At 42.1% G+C, this 21,716-nt stretch overlaps 1 protein-coding gene across 3 annotated transcripts in view; it reads left to right on the top strand.

Moving 5' to 3' along the window:
* Positions 1 to 21,716, top strand: part of SLC2A12 (solute carrier family 2 member 12) — a 64,913-nt gene that overhangs the window by 10,094 nt on the left and 33,103 nt on the right. For 2 of the 3 annotated variants that reach the window (XM_017875464.1, XM_017875465.1), the window contains exons 2-3: positions 12,886 to 14,226; positions 15,690 to 15,896. In XM_017875464.1, the coding sequence (XP_017730953.1) occupies positions 12,886 to 14,226; positions 15,690 to 15,896 (1,548 nt within the window). The remainder of the gene's footprint in view (positions 1 to 12,885; positions 14,227 to 15,689; positions 15,897 to 21,716) is intronic. The other variant, XM_017875466.1, reaches the window with a different exon arrangement.

Genomic DNA, 21,716 nt, shown 5'->3' with positions numbered 1-21,716 from the left:
TCATTCTCTCTTTCTCCTTTTCTGTCTCACTCTCTCTTTCACCAAAATCCCCGCTTTGTATTTGATAGAGCACTTCAGACTTTTCTCCCTCCCTCTCTCTCCCATAGGCCATCTGTCCATTATCAACATGATAATGGTGAGCTTAACCCTTAATGTTCAGGTGGTCATTCAGGTATTAATTTTAGTAAATTGCTCTTCCTAAAAGGACCTTCATCCACAGGCTTCGCAATCTAATTTATATTCTTCCCATTTCATTTCCCTAATTAAATAATTTATAAAGGACTATTGGTGATTCTCAACCATTATTGAGTGCAGGAACTCCTTTTAAAATATAAAAACAACTTCAAATCCTCCCAAAAGAGTCTTCACAGTTTTATATTTATCGATTAGAAAATATAGAGTGACAGAAAGTTGCTATGTACTCACTAGCACATTGAATATTTTTAAAAACAACTTTCCATCCCATTTATATACTTTTGAAATTGTGAAGTGCAGACAAGTCTTTTACTATTTTTTCAAAATTAAATAATGTTTAGTGGACTGGGGATCCTTTCGGAGATGTCAGTTTTCAAATGTCCATGGCTCACCAAGGCTCACACACATCGAGTATCCCCTTCCTGGAGATGTCAGGGGACTCTAGGAAAGACAGCTGTGGGTTTATTCTCCAGGTTCCCTCCCTCTTTACCATCTGTCATCAAAAATCTCCACAAAAATACAGACAGTAGTGCAAAATCACCACACCATTGAAAGCCCGAGTATTTGTCAATGAGTTAAGATTTAACAGTAAATAAAATGGGGAGCCTAATGTATAAGATTGGGGTGTAAAATGTTGGATTCTCATAGACTGCCACTGTGCCTCCTCATTTGACAGTGATGGAACTTTCACCAGGCAAGGAAGGGAAAGAGCTCCTCAGACCCTCAGAGCTGCTTTCTCTGAGGGTCAGAATTTCTTGCCCTAACACCTGATTGATTCTTCAGTCCCATCTCCCCATCCTGTCATTATCACTTCCCTTTCTCTCTCTCTCTCTTTTATTTATTTATTATTATTATTTTTTGTTTGAGACAGCTTGCTTTGTTGCCCCAGCTGAAGGATAGAGGTTCAATCATAGCTTACCACAATCTTGAACTTCCGGCCACAAGCAATCCTCCTGCCTTGCCTCCCAAAGCACTTGGATTGCAGGTGGGAGCCACTGTGCCTGGTCATTTCTCTTTCTGTATCTCTTCAGGGACTCCCATTTCCATGATTTCAATAACTCTGGGCTGGATAGGCAAGACAGTGACTCATGGCATTTTGAAATATGAAACTAGTATTAAGAAGGGATAAAGTCTGTCAGAGCCACTGCAACAATGCACTCCAGAAGTTTGTTTTGCACCCACTGTTTTTGACAAGTAAAGAACTGCAGGCTGCTTTAAATAATCCAGGAATGATCTCCCTCATTCATAATCAGGGGATCAAAAGGTGGAAACAAAATAAATAAATAAATAAATAAATAAAAAGTTCCTTTCTCGGTTCAGTGGAACCACACCAGAAAAATAACATACAGACATCAGAAAGTTGGCTAGCAGCTGTACACATCAATTGCACCTCCAGTGCAAAAGACCTAAGCCACCAGTTTTCTAGCTGAAACCAGGTGGCTAGAATAAGGTGTGTCAGACACTGAATATACAACAGCCATTCCAACTCCCCTTTGATTTTCTACTTTTCCTACATGGAAACTAACTAACTAAAAGATCAGATACACACTTGTCAGTCTATCTCACAGCCAAGTGTGACCAGTCATCCACTGGTTCTGGTCAATGAGACATTAAGTAAGTCTTCCAGGGTGCTTCTTGAAAGTTTTCTTCCTGATAAAAGGAGAGAGGCACAGGAGGATAAACCCTTGTCCCAAGCCTCCTTCTATTGTCTCCTGCCTGTGGATGTGGTTATGAGGGAACATAACTCCCGGAGCTGCGGCAGCCACCTTACACATGTGGTGAAAAACCAGGGGACAACAGACAACCCTTTGAGGAAACGGGAACAGAAGGATGGGTACAGTGTGAGTCCTTGGAGATATCAAACCCAACTTGGTCTTTCTTAAACAATAAATGCCACTATGATGTAAACTTCTGTTTTTCAGGGCTTAGGGTTCTTGCAGTCTGTATTAGCCTGTTCTTACATTGCTATAAAGAAATACCTGAGGCCTGGCGTGGTGGCTCACACCTGTAAGCCCAGCACTTTGGGAGGCTGAGGTGGGAGGATCACTTGAGCTCCAGAGTTCGAGACCAGCCTGGGCAACACGACGAAACCCCATCTCTATCAAAAATACAAAAATTGGCCGGGTGTGATGGCGTGCTCCTGTAGTCCCAGCTACTTGGGAGGCTGAGGTGGGAGGATCACTTGAGCCTGGGAGGTGTGGAGGTTGCAGTGAGCTGAGATTGTGCCACCGCACTCCAGCCTGGGTGAGAGAGTGAGATCCTGTCTCAAAACAAAACAAAACAAAACTACAACAACAAAAAACCCTGAAACTGGGTAATTTATTTTTTATAAGGAGGTCTTACTGGCTTACTGTTCTACAGGGAGGCCTTGAGAAGCCTCCAATCATGGCAGAAGGCAAACGGGGAGCAGGTACATCACACAGTGAAAACAGGAGTGAGAGAGAGAGTGTGGGTTGAGGGGAGAGAGGCCACACACTTTTAAACCACCAGATCTTATCTGAATTCAGAGTCAGAGCTCACTTATCACCAAGCAGACGGCCCAAGCCATTCATAAGGGCCCCCATGACCGAAACACTTCCCACCAGGCCCCACCTCCAACATCCAGGATGAGAATTCGACATGAGATTTAGTGGGAATATACATTAAAACAATATCACAGTCTTGGAATGGGACATCAATTGTGACAAAAACAAAAAAACAAAAAAAAAGCTATATCACAGTCAAAAATATCATAACTGATCTGGGGGCTAGGTGAAAAGAATGCAGCAAATATAGTTATTGCCAAGTACGTTTCAAATACAGAGGAAAAGGGTGCATCCTAATATTTCTATTTATAGGAAACATAAATAAATTATGGAAAGCATCTGATTTCTGTTCTCAATATAATTTTTTAAAATAGACTCTGTGGCAAAAGATGTAAACCACGTCTTGTGATAAGAATAAACTGAGGTGAAGATAGAGCTTGCTGAGAACTGAGATGCAAATAGATCCATGATGTGTAGAGTGGAAGGGAATGAAACTGCAACAGCAGAATCATCATCTGAAATCTGTGATGTGGAGGATGAATATGAGATGCTCCTCTGGATGCAGATAAAAAGGATGAGAAGACAAAGATGAAAGAGGAAATGAATATATTAAACTAACATATAAATAATTATGCCTAAACAAATAGAACAAAAATACTTGAGGAAATCTTTTCTGAATGGAAAAAGAACTCAACAAGTAGCAGAAAAATTTAGAAGAAAATGCACCAGACTTATCCTGGTGAAAGTTTTGAATTGAAGAAGGGAAGAAAGGAGGCTGGGTGGAGTAGCTCACGCCTGTAATCCCAGCACTTTATGAGGCCGAGGTGGGTGGATCACCTGAGGTCAGGAGTTCGAGACTAGCCTGGTCAACATGGTGAAACCCTGTCTCTACTGAAAGTATGAAAATTAGCCAGGCGTGGTGATCCCAGCTACTCAGAAGGCTGAGGCAGGAGAATCGCTTGAACCCAGGGGCAGAGGTTGCAGTCAGCTGAGATCATGCCACTGTACTCCAGCCTGGGTGAAAGAACAAGAATCTGTCAAAAAAAAGAAAAGAAAAGAAGAAAGGATAAAAGGAAGAGCAGAAAGAAGCCGGGCGCGGTGCCTCACGTCTGTAATCCCAGCGCTTTGGGAGGCCGAGGCGGGTGGATCACTTGAGGCCAGGTGTTCAAGACCATCCTTGCCAACATGGTGAAGCCCCATCTCTATGAAAATACAAAATAGGGGCATGGTGGCCCACACCTGTAATCCCAGCTATTCGGGTGGCTGAGACAGGAAAATCGCTTGAACCTCGGAGGCAGAGGTTGCAGTGAGCCGAGATCACACCACTACACTCCAGCCTGGGCACCAGAGAGAGACTCTGTCTCAAAAAAAAAAAAAAAAAAAAAAAAAAAAAGAAAAAGAATGAAAGTCGTACCCATACACATAATCAGGCAGAAAAAGTGAACCACAAGTCAAAGCAGAGGGGAGTACTAACATGCAAATTTAAACACTGCCTCCTCTTAATACCTCCTCAGCCAATAGGAGTGGAAGAATATTAGTTTCAGGAAAGGATGTCTGTGAAATTGCCACTAAATCAAATCCGTGGTTGGAAAACTAACAAAGAAAGATAGCAACATTTCTATATTTTTTTCCATAGAAAATTCAAATAATAATAGATGTTGAGAGAGGGCAAATTTCCTGTTGGTCCGAGTTTCACTGTGTGCTGAGGAGAGGATCAGGGTGCAGGGGAGGGGTGGGAGATAGTAGCTAGATAAGCCTTGTACCCAGTATTTGTCACTACAGGGGTGGCCACGCAGGGCCCAAGGCCAAGGAGCAGCATGTTGGACACTTGGTGGGCTGGAAACACAACACTAGAACTCATCCTGGGACGTGCCCTCTGGGAGGTCATAGGAGGTGAGCCTTCTGCTAAGCTCCTGCATCTCCTTCTAGGGGCATCCTGTAACCTCTACTGAGCACTGGCCCCCATGACACAGACATTCCTGCTCCCAACATGCTCCCAGTCTAAGGCAGGGTACAAAGCTAATGAAATATAATCCAGGGTGCTGTAAGACCTTGGATATAAAGGCAAGAGAGAGAAGGGAGATTAAAGCTAACCTGGCCAGGTGCAGTGGCTCACGCCTGTAATCCCAACACTTTGGGATGCCGAGGCAGGCAGGCAGATCACGAGGTCAGGAGATTGAGAACATCCAGGCCAATGTGGTGAAATCCCATCTCTACTAAAAATACAAAAATTACCCAGGTGTGGTGGCACACGCCTATAGTCCCAGCTACTCCAGAGGCTGGGGCAGGAGAATCGTTTGAACCTGGGAGGCGGAGGTTGCAGTGAGCTCAGATCGTGCCACTGCACTCCGGCCTGGTGACAGAGCCAGACTCCGTCTAAAAAAAAAAAAAAAAAAACAAAAGCAAAAGAAAGCTAACCCAAGAGGGTAAGCCTATGGAGGAGGGGATATTTGAGCTGGCCCTTTAAAAATGAATCAGGGGAGGCCCAGGCAGGAGAATCAGTTGAACCTGGGAGGCAGAGGTTGCAGTGAGCAGAGATCACGCCACCGCACTCCAGCCTGGGTGACAGAGTGAGATTCTTTCTCAAAAAAAGGATTGAATCGGGTTTCCTTGGGCTGTGAAGGAAGGCAAAGGACCCTGTGGTGAGGGGAATAGCGTGAGTCTCAGCACAAACCTGGGAAAGAGCACAGAAGATTCTGGAAACAGCTAGTGGTGCAGATGGGCTGGAGAGTTGGTACCTGGAGAATGTTGTGGAACCTGAAGACCTGGTCCACTGAAACAGAGCTGCTAAACACTCTGTCTGAACAACTAGAGAACAATTCCATGCATAGGGCTGAAGTTTAATAAAATATAAATATAGTTGTGACAATAAAACACTTTATGGTTCCAGAAATGGTGCTATATCAGCTAGCTAAACATAGTGCTAAAACCTTCATAGAAATGCTAACGGATTGCTGTTCAATTGCTAAATATTTATGTGAAGATAAAGTTCTAGATGCTAACCATTATATAACACTACAGATTAACCACAGTCTGTTGATACAACTGTGGGGAGTAGAGGTGTAAGGATCAGTATTCTAGAGTGTTGTTTTCATTCATTCATTCACTCGGCAAACATTGAGTATTTACTTTGTGCCAGAAGGCTAGGGGTGAAAGGACAGGTCTCAGCAAGGCAAGGGTCTTGCCGTCAAGGAACTTCCAGTCTGATAGTGAAGACAAGCAGGTCAATCAAAGAGTGCCTTAAAATGAGATGGAGTCTGAACACATTCTGTGCACAGTGGGTGCACACGGGCTGGGGGCAAAATAACGCTGAGGACTGAGGAGTGGGCTTCAGAGGTGAGGTAAGGTGGTAGTAGAGATGACTATTAAAAGATGAGTTGGGATCAAAGGCATTCAGGGAGAAAGAGCAGACGAAGGGCAAGCCGTAGACGCAAGGCCGTTTTTGGACAACTGCAAGTTTTTCTTGAACAAAATATGAAGTGGGGTGGGGAGTCTTTTAAATCTGTGAAGTATTCACAGTTGGTCAAGCTACATAATTACCTGGCTGCCTGCCAAAAAAAAAAAAAAAAAAAAAAAAAAGAAAACACCTGTGTGTGCATTCTTTTCAGCTGGCTGTAGGATTTAGTCAGCTGGCAAGTGTTTATTGCGTGCCCTTTATGTCCATATGCAAAAAAAGGCATATGGGGAAGAAAGAGAAGAAGAAAGCAGGCAGAAACTCAAATATTGTGAAAAATGGATTGTTTTGTGTTGAGTGCCAGCTACAGTTGTGGTTTCATCTGACTCACTGTGACCAGCAGCCAATGCAGCTATTGTGGTGGTGGCTGGTGCTGCAGTCTCGTGGCGCCCTTGGTGCTCTTGCGCTGCAGGTCTCAGCACCTGTTTGCATAAAGCTGCTTGATTGAATCATAGCTTTGATAGGAATGGTTTTACTTTATCAGCTTAATAAAGAATTGTCATTGCATCAAAAGGCAAACTGGAGATCTTCCTCCTGGTGCTGCTGCTGTACTTCTAGCAAAGCAGTGTGGAGACAGAAAGGTGTGATGCCGTTCCTCACTCATCAAGGGTCACAGCTAACACTCCTATCACAGCAGACAGAGTGACAAGAGAAAAGCATAACAAATATAGTTAATCAAAGTTTGATGTGACATGGGAGGCTTTCAAAATGAAAATCTAAAGACTCAGGGAAAAAGTTCTGATTTTATGCTTAAGTTTGATGACGAAAGGATGGGCGTATAGAAATGTGATTGAATAAAAGGGTATGAATTAATAGTAATAAACTGAAAGAGAAACCCAGCAAGGCCTGTCCAGATTATTTTGGGCCTCACTGTGTGGCATTTCTTCCTCCTGGGCAGAGGGCAGGACTCCCATGAAATAAGGTTTTCAAGGGAAAAAGGAGAGAGTGACCTTTCTAGATTTTACGATTTGCTTTGGGGCAGAGTGATTCTGGTTTCTGTGACCCACCTTGGGGAAAGGAATTCTGCTTTCCATGACTTGCTTCAGGGGAAAATGGGCGAGGGTCAGAAAGACCTTGTTTCTGGCTGAAATCTTACAGCCAGCTGAAAAGCATGCACACACAGGTTTTTTTGTTTGTTTGTTTTTGTTTTTTTTGTTGTTGTTTGTTTGTTTTGGCAGGCATCCAGAGGCCTTTCCTATGTTCCTATGTCTAGTTCAAAGTACTCAGCACACCGATGTGCCATACTTTGGGGTATCTTGTTCCGAGGCCCAACAGTAGGAAGAAGACAGGATAGGCATAACCAAACCACCTGTGGGTACCACTTACAAGTCCCCAGGTAGTTTCCACCTCTGTGATGTCCACAAAAAGCCAAGAATTCCTTATGGCACTCTTTGGGAGACCTGGGATGTAAAGGAAGGGCCCCTGTGAAGCAAAGCCATGAGCAAAATGGCTGGGAATGCTCTACTTCATCATTATTAAAGGCAGACTGGCCTCAGGGCTGGGTATTTTTTGGAAAAGCGTTAATTATGAATCCTCATCTTACTCTGTCCTTCAGCACTGGCAACTTCTCAGTCCATGTGGCTGTCCAAACTCTCACCTCTGTGTGTAGACAAACACAAATGCCACCTTCCTGCCAATGCTTCAACCTACATTCTGATCTCTTGTTTCCTGTTCACTGCCAGATTTCTTAGAAAAAGGTATCTCTACTTTCCAGCATCCATAGGATAGCATCTTGCTCTTCTTGTCATCGCTAATCAACACACAGGAAAAACCCACTCCTTATGCCTCTCTTCAGTGTTATTCCATGGTAAAATAGCACCAGGAAAACTTCCTATGATGGAAGTCTTGAGGTATCAAAGCCACAATCTCAGAAGCACTAAGGACTAGCCTTATATGGTGAATTAGAATTCAAAATCCTGAATGGGCAGGCTGAGGATCAAACAGCAGTCCTAAGTATCAGTAGGAGGGGAACGGGGAAAGCTAGTTTGGGGCGGTATCCCTTAAAGCATACAATAGGGAAGATATTAAAATTCAGAAGACTGAGACCATAGCTAAATTCTATAGCGTATAACTCCATGTTGGTAAGCCCTCCATGTGGGACTAGGGTTCTAGAATGATCTTGTGCAAGGTTTTAACCTCTTAAAGGCAAATTGCCCAGAGATAGGAAGGTAGAATAGAAAGATGGATAGCAAGAAAGAGATATGTGTTATCATATAGAAAATTGAAAAGGTTTTATGATTCATATAAAAATAATTCTTTAATGTCGCTGCAGAATTATACTCCATGGGTTTCAAGGGGAACGCTGACAAACTGGGATGGCTTCCAGACTCTTTGCACATATTCCCATTTGTCAGTGTGCTATGAGTCCTGGCCCGAGAAACCAGGCAAATGATCTAAGTCCAGAAAGCAGCAGCAGAGATTGGTTCCCTCTTCCGTCAGGAGCTCTTTTCTCCAGACAGAGAAGCTAGCACTTAGCAAACCACTTCAGGCTCTCTAAGGTAGGATAATGGAGCACAAAAGGAAGGGACTCTTGCATCTCAAGGCATCTTCCTCATTGTAGGGACACAGTATTTTCCATCTAATGAAAGAGGAAAACAAGAAAGGAAGAGAAGTACAGGGTGGCAAGGACAATCTTCTGCTATTAAAGCAGTTAGAACATTGATTTCCCTGTGTCCTTAACTCCACAGCCCCAGGTGCCCACTGTCACACTACATGCCCTTCCCAGGTCCCTCACTCAGTCTGGCCTCCCAAGTGGACCATTCTCCAAATTCACTTATTTCTCCAATCAGAATATCAGAGACCAATCATCAATTGCCAAAACACACACACTAATCAACACAGCAAACATAGATAAAATGAACAATGACAAGTGGAGATAAGAATAATACAATATTCTTATCCAAATGTGGAGATTTGACCTAATTCTCCTTGTGGTAGAGGCATTCATTGTTGAGGATTTTAAGATCACATGGGAAAAAGAATATGGGAACTGTGGACATGAATGAATCTGTAAGAGAGTACTTTAAAGTCATTTTGCATGCCAAAAATCACATAAAATTAATAAATAATAGGTAATAAAGGTATCATCAGAATGTTATGTTTTTTGGCTCCATTATACTTGGAATACAACGAAAAGTCATAACTGTGACCGACAAGGCCCTACTTGAAGTGCCCCCTCTGTACTTGTCCAAATTCACTTTAAGCCCTTTCCGTCCTACCTCTCCAGGCTCCTGATGTGCCCCACATGTTATATGCTGGCCATCTGACAGTTCCTACAACATAATGAGAACTTTCCTGTCCTAAGGCCTTGGAAATTGCTTTCTCCTGGGCCTTAAACACTCTTCCCTCTGCTACTTTTTTGTTTTGTTTTGTTTCTATTTTGACAAGTTGCAAACATGTAACAAACATCTGTGTTCCTACCACCAAAAATTAATATATATATATATATCAGTGAAACAGAACAAATGTGGTATCAGAGCCACAATCTCAGAAGCACTAAGGACTAGCCTTATACAGTGAATTAGAATTCAAAACTCCGAATGGGCAGGCTGAGGATCAAACACTAGTCCTAAGTATCATAGTAAGGGAAGTGGAAAAGCTAGTTTGGGGCAGTATCCCTTAAAGCATATAATAGGGAAAATATTAAAATTCAGACAACTGAGACCATAGCTAAATTCTGTAGCATATAACTCCATGTTGGTATATATGCTATATATATGTATATAGCAGTGAAACAGAACAAATATATATATGTGTGTGTATATATATATGTGTGTGTTTGTGTGTGTATATATATATTTCTCCCTGTACCCAGGTAAATGCCTGCCACGTAACAGTGCCAAAAAAAAATTCTGTTTTCTGATTAGCTAAATTGCTGATTTAACTTCAATTTACTAGGTTTTGTTCAAAATGCTCATAAATTTGCTTTATTTCTTGTGGATTATGGCACTTTTATTTGCTCCTCCATCTAAATATTCAGTGCTTTTATTCCCCTTATTTTTGGGGCTGCAAATTCCCATTTCCTACCAGGATCCTGCAGATGGAAAAATACCTTGAGTATTTGTGATAGAGTTTTAGATCACCTCACCTTTATTTGACCTGCTTATTTCACTAGAGCTGAATACAATTTTTTTTATTATACTTTAAGTTCTAGGGTACATGTGCACAACGTGCACATTTGTTACATATGTATACATGTGCCCTGTTGGCGTGCTGCACCCACCAACTTGTCATCTACATTAGGCGTATCTCCCAGTGCTACCCCTCCCTCCTCCCCCCTCCCCACAATAGGCCCCGGTGTGTGATGTTCCCTCTCCTGCGTCCAAGTGATCTCATTGTTCAATTCCCACCTATGACTGAGAACATGCGGTGTTTGGTTTTCTGTTCTCCCCCAATGCCAAAAGGCAGCCTTAGCTCAGCCTATGAAAACTGTGTGCCGAAGCACATTTCTAACATTTGAGTTACACCTCAGTTCTGATTCTTCTCCATCTCTTTTGCTGGCACTACTTTTCTAAATATTGGCGTTGCCTAGGTCCCAGTCTTGATCCTGCTTCTCCTTTTCCCCTATTTTATCTTCCTAAGTGATCTCACCCATTCCTGTGGCTTTAAATACCATGTGCCGCTGGTTTCCAAATACATATGTCCAGGCTTGACCTATCTTTAAGCTCCAAATCTGTATACCCAATCCCCTACTTAACATTTTTATCTGAATGTCTTACAGGTAAAATAAATAAACCATTTTACTAAGTCCAAAATGAAATTTTTGATTTTTGCTCCTCCTCTTATCACCACTCACAACCAGTTCTATTCCTAATCTTCCCTATGTCAGTACGTTGCACTACACAGTATATAGCACAATGCCCTCTACATCTTTCAATGGGTGTTGGCCCCATATAGTACTGTATTGAGTATGTGGAATATTGTAAATCACCCACCCAACTGCTCAAGCCACAGAGCCATCCTGGGTTCTGACCCACTTCTTACCCTCCATCTCCAATTCTTGAACAAGTGTAATGGTTTTTTTTTGTTTTCTGTTTTTTTGTGAGATAGGGTCTTGCTCTGTTGCCCAGGCTGAAGTGCAGTGGCACGATCTCAGCTCACTGCAGCCTCTGCCTCCTGGGATCAAGTAATTCTCCTGCCTCAGCCTATCGAGTAGCTGGGACTACAGGCATGCACCATCATGCCCAGCTAATTTTTGTACTTTTAGTAGAGACGGGGTTTTGCCACGTTGGCTGGTCTCGAACACCTGACCTCAGGTGATCCACCCACCTCGGCCTCCCAAAGTGCTGGGATTACAGGCGTGAGCCACCACACCCAGCCTTGAACAAGTGTAGTGGTTTTTAGCTCCAAAATAAGTCTTGGAATCTACCTACTTATCTCCAGTTCCACTCTTAACACCCGAGTCTAAGCTACCATTACCTCTTGTCCAAACCAAGGCAGCAAACTCCTCCCTGCTGCCAGTCTTGCCAGTCTTGCCTTTTGAAGAACTAATCTCTACATTGCAGCAAAGGTGGTCTTTATAAACAAGAAACCGATAGCATCAATGCCCTCTACACTTCTCAATGGGTGTTGGACCCATTATACTTGAAACACAATGAAAAGTCATCACTGTGACCGACAAGGCCCTACTTGAAGTGCTGCCTCTGTAATTATCCAAATTTATTTTAAGCCCTTTGCATCCTACCTTTCCAGGCTCACGATGTGGCCCACATATTATGTGCTGGTCATCTGACAGTTCCTACAACATAATGAGAACTTTCCTGTCCTAAGGCCTTGGAAATTACTTTCTCCTGGGCCTGAAACACTCTTCCCTCTGCTACTTTTTTGTTTTGTTTTGTTTCTATTTTGACAAGTTGCAAACATGTAACAAACATCTGTGTTCCTACCACCAAAAATCAATAGTTACTAACTTTTTGACATTTTCCTTGGATTTGAACATTAACAAAAAAACAATATAAAGGTAAAGTCTCCTTGTTCCGCCTGTGTTCCATCCCCCTTTCTCCTTACTCAGAATGAGTAAGGGATATTGTTGGTTCCTTACACTACATACATTTCTTCCCTCCTTCTGTTTAGCAAAACCTTGACTTTGTTAAGGCATTCACACACTGCCCACTCCCACCTCCACCCTCTGCCCCAACACCCTCCTGTGTTCAGCAGAGGCCATTGCAGCACGATTGTGGCCCAGGAGATAAGAGGGCAAGTTTCCTGGAGGCTGTGTTTCATTTTGACCCAGGCTATCCAGCAGGGAGCCTGTAGCACTTTTAGAGGCTCCTATTCTGTGTCTCCTGCCCTCAAAGATTTGCCTTTAGAGAACGGGGATGGGACAAGAAGAGTTAGGCTCTTTGAATTTCTGATCCACTGCCAAGGCATGAACCAAATGATATTCTTGTTTGTTCAGTCTGAATTCACCATGTGTCAACTTCTTATCTCAACATCGCTGTCTGGTCTAAACCAAAAACATCAACATCATAAATAGAAGGCAACTGGACTTCCTACATGTCTCCATGCCTCTCCTCCCAAAAAAGAAAGAAAAATGATTTCTCCTTCTATATCAAATCATTTTTTGGTCAGTGCATTATTTTATCACAATTGTGTGCGTGTTTAAACTCAGTGCTGTGAAAGACTTCTACAAGGTTAAATCTCCTCCCCAATACAAAATGTTTAAAATCTCAACCGAGAACTGACCTCCCTGTCTCTTCTCTCTGCTTGTAGGTTGCGGCATGTTTACCTTCCTGTCATCTGTCACTGCCGCTGTCAGTGGCCTCCTGGTGGGTTATGAACTTGGAATCATCTCTGGGGCTCTTCTTCAGATCAAAACCTTATTAACCCTGAGCTGCCATGAGCAGGAAATGGTTGTGAGCTCCCTCCTCATTGGAGCCCTCCTCGCCTCACTCACCGGAGGGGTCCTGATAGACAGGTATGGAAGAAGGACCGCAATCATCTTGTCATCCTGCCTGCTTGGACTCGGAAGCTTAGTCTTGATCCTCAGTTTATCCTACACGGTTCTTATAGTGGGACGCATTGCCATAGGGGTCTCCATCTCCCTCTCCTCCATTGCCACTTGTGTTTACATCGCAGAGATTGCTCCTCAACACAGAAGAGGCCTTCTTGTGTCACTGAATGAGCTGATGATTGTCATCGGCATTCTTTCTGCTTATATTTCAAATTACGCATTTGCCAATGTTTTCCATGGCTGGAAGTACATGTTTGGTCTTGTGATTCCCTTGGGAATTTTGCAAGCAATTGCAATGTATTTTCTTCCTCCAAGCCCTCGGTTTCTGGTGATGAAAGGACAAGAAGGAGCTGCTAGCAAGGTTCTTGGAAGGTTAAGAGCACTCTCAGATACAACTGAGGAACTCATTGTGATCAAATCATCCTTGAAAGATGAATATCAGTATAGTTTTTGGGATCTGTTTCGTTCAAAAGACAACATGCGAACCCGAATAATGATAGGACTAACACTGGTATTTTTTGTACAAATCACTGGCCAGCCAAACATATTGTTCTATGCATCAACTGTTTTGAAGTCAGTTGGATTTCAAAGCAATGAGGCAGCAAGCCTCGCCTCCACTGGGGTTGGAGTTGTCAAAGTCATTAGCACCATCCCCGCCACTCTTCTTGTAGACCATGTCGGCAGCAAAACATTCCTCTGCATTGGCTCTTCTGTGATGGCAGCTTCGTTGGTGACCATGGGCATCGTAAATCTCAACATCCACATGAACTTCACCAATATCTGCAGAAGCCACAATTCTGTCAACCAGTCCTTAGATGAGTCTGTGATTTATGGACCAGGAAACCTGTCAGCCAGCAACAATACTCTCAGAGACCACTTAAAAGGAATTGCTTCCCATAGCAGAAGCTCGCTCATGCCCCTGAGAAATGATGTGGATAAGAGAGGGGAGACGACCTCAGCATCCTTGCTAAATGCTGTATTAAGCCACACTGAATACCAGATAGTCACAGACCCTGGGGACGTCCCAGCTTTTTTGAAATGGCTGTCCTTAGCCAGCTTGCTTGTTTATGTTGCTGCTTTTTCAATTGGTCTAGGACCAAGTAAGTACTTTATTCTTTATTCCTTCCCTCTCTCCCCCTGTGAATATTAATATATTGCTTTTGACCAGTCAGAGCATCCTACTGCTATAGCACCTCATGCATATAAGTGCTAGAAGGAAGACAAGGATAACATTGGTCATCTGATGTTCCTTCTAATGCAGACGGTATGCTTGGCTTATATCTGCTTCTGAAAAGTACAGGGCTAGTATTCAACTGAAAGATAAGTTTCCCATTATCTGTCACATGAGGATACTTTAATTCCCATTAATTGAGGATGAACCACACCTGGAAAGTTATTTCTTGCCCAAGGGAATTACATTGCTTTATGAAAGCAAAATTTGCTTTCATAAAATGGTGTAACGTTTTACTCCATATCATCTCTGAGTTTCTTCCTATGTAGAAGAAAAAAATCAAGTGTTCAGATTTTCTTAAAGACACAATAGTGGGTGCATTCCAGTGATAGTAAAGAAGGAGGACATTATGAGTTGAGAAGGAGGATGTATTATTATTATTATTATTATTATTTTTGAGTACATCTTATTCACTAGAGTAGCCTCCCGTGGCACTTTACTCTTGTCCATTAAACAGAAGCATGAAAGTCTAGTTGCTATCATTCAACATAATACAAACAATTTACAAGGGCATAGCTATGAAGTTGTTTTATTTTATGTAACTAGTCTGCTCTGATGACAAAGTATAATCACCTCTCTTGGGCAAACTCTTTTACAGATGGATTTACTAGAATAGGCTGTTTGTTGCAGTTATCTTGTCTATTAGCCTTACATCTAAAGCCTGAATGTCTCTGTAGGGAGGCTGTGAAGGGTCTTTTGTATACCGCACTAAAAAAAAAAGGAGGACTTAAAAGTTTAAAGGTAGCCTCTATCACCCCACCTCCTACCCCATTCCTCTCTCTCTTTCTCTTTATTCCTCTCCTTCCTTTCTCTTTCTTTCTAAGTCCCTCCCTCTCTATCACAAATTTGGTTTTGAAACTTGTTGACAAGGTTCAAGGAGGCAAACAAATTGGCTCAAATAATGGGAAGCATTGGAGGCTTAGGCCAATAAGAAGACATAGGCTGTGCTGAAGAAGGAATTTCATGGGGAGATGTAGGGCTCTGGTTCCAGGTACTGGACAGGGTTTCTGGAAAGAAGGCCATGTAAGAGGCTTGCTCTAGTCATCCACTGCTAACTCATTAACTATTCATTCAAGCAATATGTATTGAGTGACAAATTTTTTTTCATAACCAAGAACTATGGTAAATATTGGGGAAAGGGTAATGAACAAGACAGACACTGTCCCTATCTTCAGGGAGATTGTAGGTGAATGGGCTGAGCTATACTCTCTGTATCTGCCTCTTTCTGGTCATCAACCAGCAGGTTTGGCCTGCTTAATCTCAATTAATAACTAGACTTGCACATGGCTGATACGGCCTCTCCTGCTCTAACTCTGCCTCCTCATTTTTCAGCTTCTAATCCCACTTCTAAGTGCATTCAGTTTCTAGATATTGATTTGTTCAAATTCCAAAGAGAGAGAGAAGGGTTGGGTGAAATCTCATTGACGCTACTCTTTGCTGTGCCAAGTCAGAGATGGAAGTTCAGGCCTAAAGGGCTGTGGCAAGATTGGATCATGGTCCAAGACATGGAAGACCAAGACATGGCCCTTCCTCTGCACTGTGAGTAGACATATTTCCCCCATAAGACTGCTTGGGCAGATAGAGTAAACATTACAATACCACCAGCCTCTGATGCCTCAGACTTGCTCCTGAACCTTAAATCTGCTTTTTAAGAGTTAACAATGATAATTACCATTAATGAACAGTTTTCTGGAAACAGATTTCTAGCATTATTTTGGGATTCAATTATCTTGAGTGTGTATCTATGAGATACTTATACGGCTACTATGAGACTTTAAGCTAATGAAATTTGAGCTAACATCTTATTTACATTTTTATTACTTTATTTCATTTTATTACATTTTATTTTATCTATTTACATTTTATTTTAAGAAACTCTTCAAAGCAGAAGAACAAGATATAGGTGCAGTCTTGTACCAGGGAGCAACTTAGATTTGGGTATGAAACTTCTCTGTGTTAACAAGTACAATAAGTTTTGCTCATTTGATAAACTTCAGGTGGTAGTTATTGTTCCATTGGTTTCTTCTGCAAGCATCTCTTGTTCTTCCTGTATATTCATCATAAAACTAAAATATTTCCTTTTACATCAATTTTCTTGGTCCAATTTTTTGAAATGTCAAGATTAGCTAAGAGTCTAAGAAAAAAACCACAAAAAAAGAAAGGGATACCCTCTTCTTTCTAATTCAGAAAACCTCTCGGGTTGAAAGGGTATATGTCATGGCACGTATCATAATATGAGAGACATTGATCTTAGGCCTCCTGAACCAACCTACTCATGGTTAGAGTCCTTTCAATCTCATGCTACCCATCTCTCTTTAGTTTTGGGGTAATTTTGAAAAATGCAACAACTCTTCCAGTCTCTAACATATCATTTGATACCTTATTGTATTAGAGCAAGAGTTCTCCTTTTCAGAAAACCAAATTTTATTTAAAAAAAAATTACTGGAGGCAGGGCATGGTGGCTCATGCCTGTAATCCCAACACTTTGGGAGGCTGAGGCTGGTGGATTACTTGAAGTCAGGAGTTCAAGACCAGCCTGGCCAACATGGTGAAACCCCGTCTCTACTAAAAATACAAAAAATAGCTAGGCATTGTGGCGCACAATTGTAATCCCCGCTACCCAGGAGGCTGAGGCAGGAGAATCTCTTGAATCCGGGAGGCAGAGGTTGCAGTGAGCATTGCATTCCAGCGTAGGTGACAGAGTGAAATCCTGTCTCCAAAAAAAGAAAACAAAACAAAACAAAAAAACATTCTGGCAACTGTTTGTCTTTCAATAACATTCTATGCTAATTCTTTTAAAATACAGTTTAAGCTTTAGATTCCACTAATATTTATCGACGCCTAGTATGTCAAATACTGTGCTAGGCAGTTTTTACATACTTTGGAGTACTTCATTTTACCTTCAAAACAAGCCTGAGAAGAAAGGATATTCACTGCATTTTACAAATGAAGATATTGAGTCTCAGAGAAATTAAGTGACTTGCTGAAATAAATGAAAATATGTTTTATCTTCTGAAATTCAACATTAATCTGAAGTCTAAGACAGAAATAGGCAGTCCTGTGTTGGTCTTAAGAGTAAATGTTAGTTTTAGTTCAGTCGTCTTCTTGAAAGTCTACTAGAAGGAAGAATGAAAAATAATAGTGTATCATTGCCCATCCATCAGGATACTAATGGATCATTGTGCATTTTTGCAAAATAGAGAAATAGTCTCTCCTTTTCTGAAGCTCTGCTAAGTAAGTGAACACGTACTTTTTATAAGGCTGAGTTACAGGATGAAATAGAAGAAGGGTAATAACAAGAAGAGCATTTTTGCTGTGCATTTACTTGCATAACTGAATGTATTAAGAAAATGTTGGCCGGGCGCTGTGGCTCACACCTGTAATCCCAGCACTTTGGGAGACTGAGGCTGGTGGATCACGAGGTCAGGAGATCGAGACCATCCTGGCTAACACGACGAAACCCCGTCTCTACTAAAAATACAAAAAATTAGCTGGGCGTGGTGATGGGCACCTGTAGTCCCAGTTACTCGGGAGGCTGAGGCAGGAGAATGGCATGAACCTGGGAGGTAGAGCTTGCAGTGAGCCGAGATCACGTCACTGCACTCTGGCCTGGGTGACAGAGCGAGACTCTTGTCTCAAAATAATAATAAAATAAAATAAAATAAAATAAAATAAAATAAAATAAGAAAATGTTGAATGTAGAATTCAAGCTCAGCAGATGTAACAAGGACCAAAATAACAATGGCTTAAACAAGTTAGAAGTTTCTTTCTCTCTTACTTAATAGCTGGAGTTGGGTAGTTCTGGGGATTGTGGAGGTGTCCATGGTCAGACACCTGAAGTCTATAGTTTTTCTGTACATTATTTAATCCTGGTTTCTAGTCTATCATGATGACCATTTATATAAGATGCATTTAAAAATCTCATGCATATTAAGATCCATTTAAAAATCTCATCATCATTTACTAAGAGCTAACGGTCGCTTGGGAATAAGTAAAAATGCACAAGTGCAGTCAACTAAAGAGAGATTGGGTATTGTAGGGCCTGGGTAATCTGTAGACAGCCTGAGCAACTGCAGCAGGGAATTAGAACCACTGCGAGTGATAACGATAAGAAATTTTCTATAGGGATTCGGCATCACACAATTGTAGGAGAAGCTGAGAACACAAAGGTCTAGAAGGGGACAATTGGGGAAAAGGGAAACATTTATTAATCAAGGCACAGAGGGCAGCTGGTGAAGAAGCATGTGGAAGGCTGCGGTCTTGGCATCTGGTGGTGGCCTTCTGCAGCTTCTGCTTGACAGCAGGGCAGGCCGGAGGAAAAGCTGGACTCAGAGAGAAACAGAGACGACTCACTGAATCCGGTAGACAACCTGGAATCCATGCGAGGAAACTGCAGCACGCAGGTCTTTCGCCACATCACTCCAGTGAGGCCAGCGACCTGCGGAAAAACTGCTGCCTTCTCCCAGAGCCCGGTCTAGTGCTTGGAGAAGTTATAGGAGGAGATCTGGCCAAACTCGTTGGGCCCGCACTCCACCCAGGGGAACCAGTGATCGGCAGCAGGGTGTACGAGCTGCGGTGGTGGCTAGGGCCCACCAACGCCTCCAGCACAGCACTGTGGGGTCACTTTGGCCTTCCAAATCATGCAAATTTCTCTTCTTTCCAACCCTAGTCCAGAGCTACCTAGGGAAGAGAATTCTGGGAAATGTCCTTCTAGCTTAGCTAAGCAACACAGCACAAAATCACCACAGTAACAGACTCTGGCCTAAGAGAGAATACATGTGACTACGGGAGAAAAAATTTCAAAAAGTCAAGGGCACTAAATTCAGTCCATTGCTGTGATAGACTTTAAAAATCAAAATGTTAGTTATTCAAATATATGACTAGCTTTCATTCCATCTAAAACAAGAGGTGAGGTCATTTCATTAAGGTCTCCTGGCCTTCTGTTTCTTTAGCTATAAAACTGAAAAACACATTTGCTAATGCATTGTAAAGGCTTTCATGCTTGTTTTCTCAGGAACGTTAATTATCTCCCTTGAGCTGATGACTCTCGCTTATCTCCAGTTCCATCATCTCACATGACTTCTGGTTCCTTTTCTCCCAATGAGTACTAAACTTTTCCCCCGGATGCTTCACTGTCAGCCAAACACAACACCCCCAAAGCTGAATTCCTTTTCCTTTTATACCAGGATTCTTTACCACTTCCATTCCCTTTCCAGAGGGCAGTCACTCTTCCTGCCACTCAGAGTGATACTCTGGGGCTTTTTCTCAGTTCAGTCAATCATCACAATGGCTCTTGCTTTTATGGTTTCCTTTCTATTTCTGCCATCCTATGCTACCTCTTACCATCTCATTGTCAGATTACTGGGATACCCTTCCAGAAGTCTTTGTCTATTCCAGGCCTTCTCACACCCATCCATCCTCCAGACCACTGTCAACCTAAAATGAGTGACCAACTCTCCAAAGCAAAGAGTTTAATAGGGAGTAGCAGGGGTGTTGCAAATCTGTGATATGCATGCTGTGATGGTTCATAGACATATCTGGGGGTTGGGGCAAAGGAGGAGCTTTTAAAGACAAAAAGAATTCCACATAGATTGTAACCAAAGGTTACAAAGGCCAAAGGTAACAGGGGTTTGTTATAGGAGTTGGCATTAGCCAACTTATTGGTTGGTTGAGACAGACTTGCTAGGCAAGTGTCTTTGTGAAAACAGATTATTTGGAATACTGCAGTCTTGAGGGATTTCCTTGCAATAAGTACTGTTACAGGAAAACCGTGTAGTACGTGCAGAAATCTCTCATGATAAGAGCCCCTTCTTTCTTGCCCTCCTGACTCCATTTTGTTTGTGTTTTGACATAAGTGACTCTATTTTGGTACTGGCAACTTTCACATCAGTATTCCTTAAATACTATTTTCCTCATGTCATCAATGTTTACGAATCTTCAAAGATTTCCTCCTTTCTTCCATGACATACAGGTCAAATGCCTTTCAAGGTGAAAAGTAGATTAGAAATGATCTGGCGCAACATTTTTCTTTTCTTTTCTTTTCTTTTCTTTTTTTTTTTTGGAGATGGAGTTTTGCTCTTGTCGCCTAGGCTGGAGTGCAATAGTGTGATCTCGGCTCACTGTAACATCCGCCTCCAGGGTTCAAGAGATTCTCCTGCCTCAGCCTCCCAAGTAGCTGGGATTACAGGTACCCGCCACCACGCCTGGCTAATTTTTGCATTTTTAGTAGAGTCGGGGTTTCACGGTGTTGGCCAGGCTGGTCTCGAACTCCTGACCTCAAGTGATCTATCCACCTCGGCCTCCCAAAGTGCTAGGATTACAGGCATGAGCCATTTAATAGAAAATAAATAAAAGAAAGTCTGGGAGATTGAGGACACACAGATTTGGGACTAGAACCTTAGGTACCTGAAAGCTAATCCATGTTCTTTCTGCTTCTATATCACCTATGTTTGAGGCAAAACCTCTGGTTTTTCAAGACCCTCCATTATCTCACCCAGCTCTATTAGGGCGTCTGCACTACCATAGGGCCACAATTTACTTGTAGTCTAAGTCTTGTGCTCCAGGGTCACCAGAGACTCCACGTAACAGAAAAGTGAATGACGCCTCCTGGGACTGTGCAATGAGACAATGCTTTATCAGTGTGGGTTTATTCCCCACTGCTCCACACCCAAGTCAATACACACAAAGCACTTGTTGTGGTCTCTTCCTTCCCCCTCTCCTGTATCCAGATCCTTCCTCTTTTTGAAGTTTAATGGAAACTTTATCTCCTCTTAGAATCCACTCCATTTTTTAGAGATCTTTATTTATATGAACTACTACTAGTGTGTTTCTAGAGTAATTCAGTTCTGGGCTACAAAGGGTGTAAATTTAAAAATCAGAAAACCTCTGTTCTAATCCCAGCTCTTCTACTCACTGGTGGTGGGACCTTTATGTGATTTTTCTTCTCTGAGCTATTTCTAATCTACGAAACGGGCATAGTAATACCTGTCCTATCTCCTAGAGTACAGGTGCACATCAGATGATCTAATGTATATGAGAGTGCTTTAGATGCTATAAAGTATGAGAGTATGATATAATGTAAGTTACAACGTGAGAACACATCTTAGCTGTTAGCAATAGTGTATTACTTCTGTATGTTTATTTTGGTTTATTAACCAGAATGTAGTTATGGACTGTAAGCATTTTGAAGGAAGAAACATCTCACATATTTTCTTTCCGTCCCTGTAAGTGAGCACTGCATGAGTCTGTTTAAAAATCATGCTGGTTTATTTACCTTTGTGTTTTTAAGCGGGAATGAGGAAAAGGACTTAAAAATACGATGCAGACATAGGAAAGATCTCAAACTGGGCTTCTTTACTT

The sequence above is a fragment of the Rhinopithecus bieti genome, unplaced genomic scaffold (genome assembly GCF_001698545.2).
Source record: "Rhinopithecus bieti isolate Rb0 unplaced genomic scaffold, ASM169854v2 scaffold_9615, whole genome shotgun sequence".
NCBI classification, from domain to species: Eukaryota; Metazoa; Chordata; class Mammalia; order Primates; family Cercopithecidae; genus Rhinopithecus; species Rhinopithecus bieti.
The sequence above is the reverse complement of the archived record's forward strand: the minus strand, read 5'-3'. Positions and strand labels throughout refer to the sequence as shown.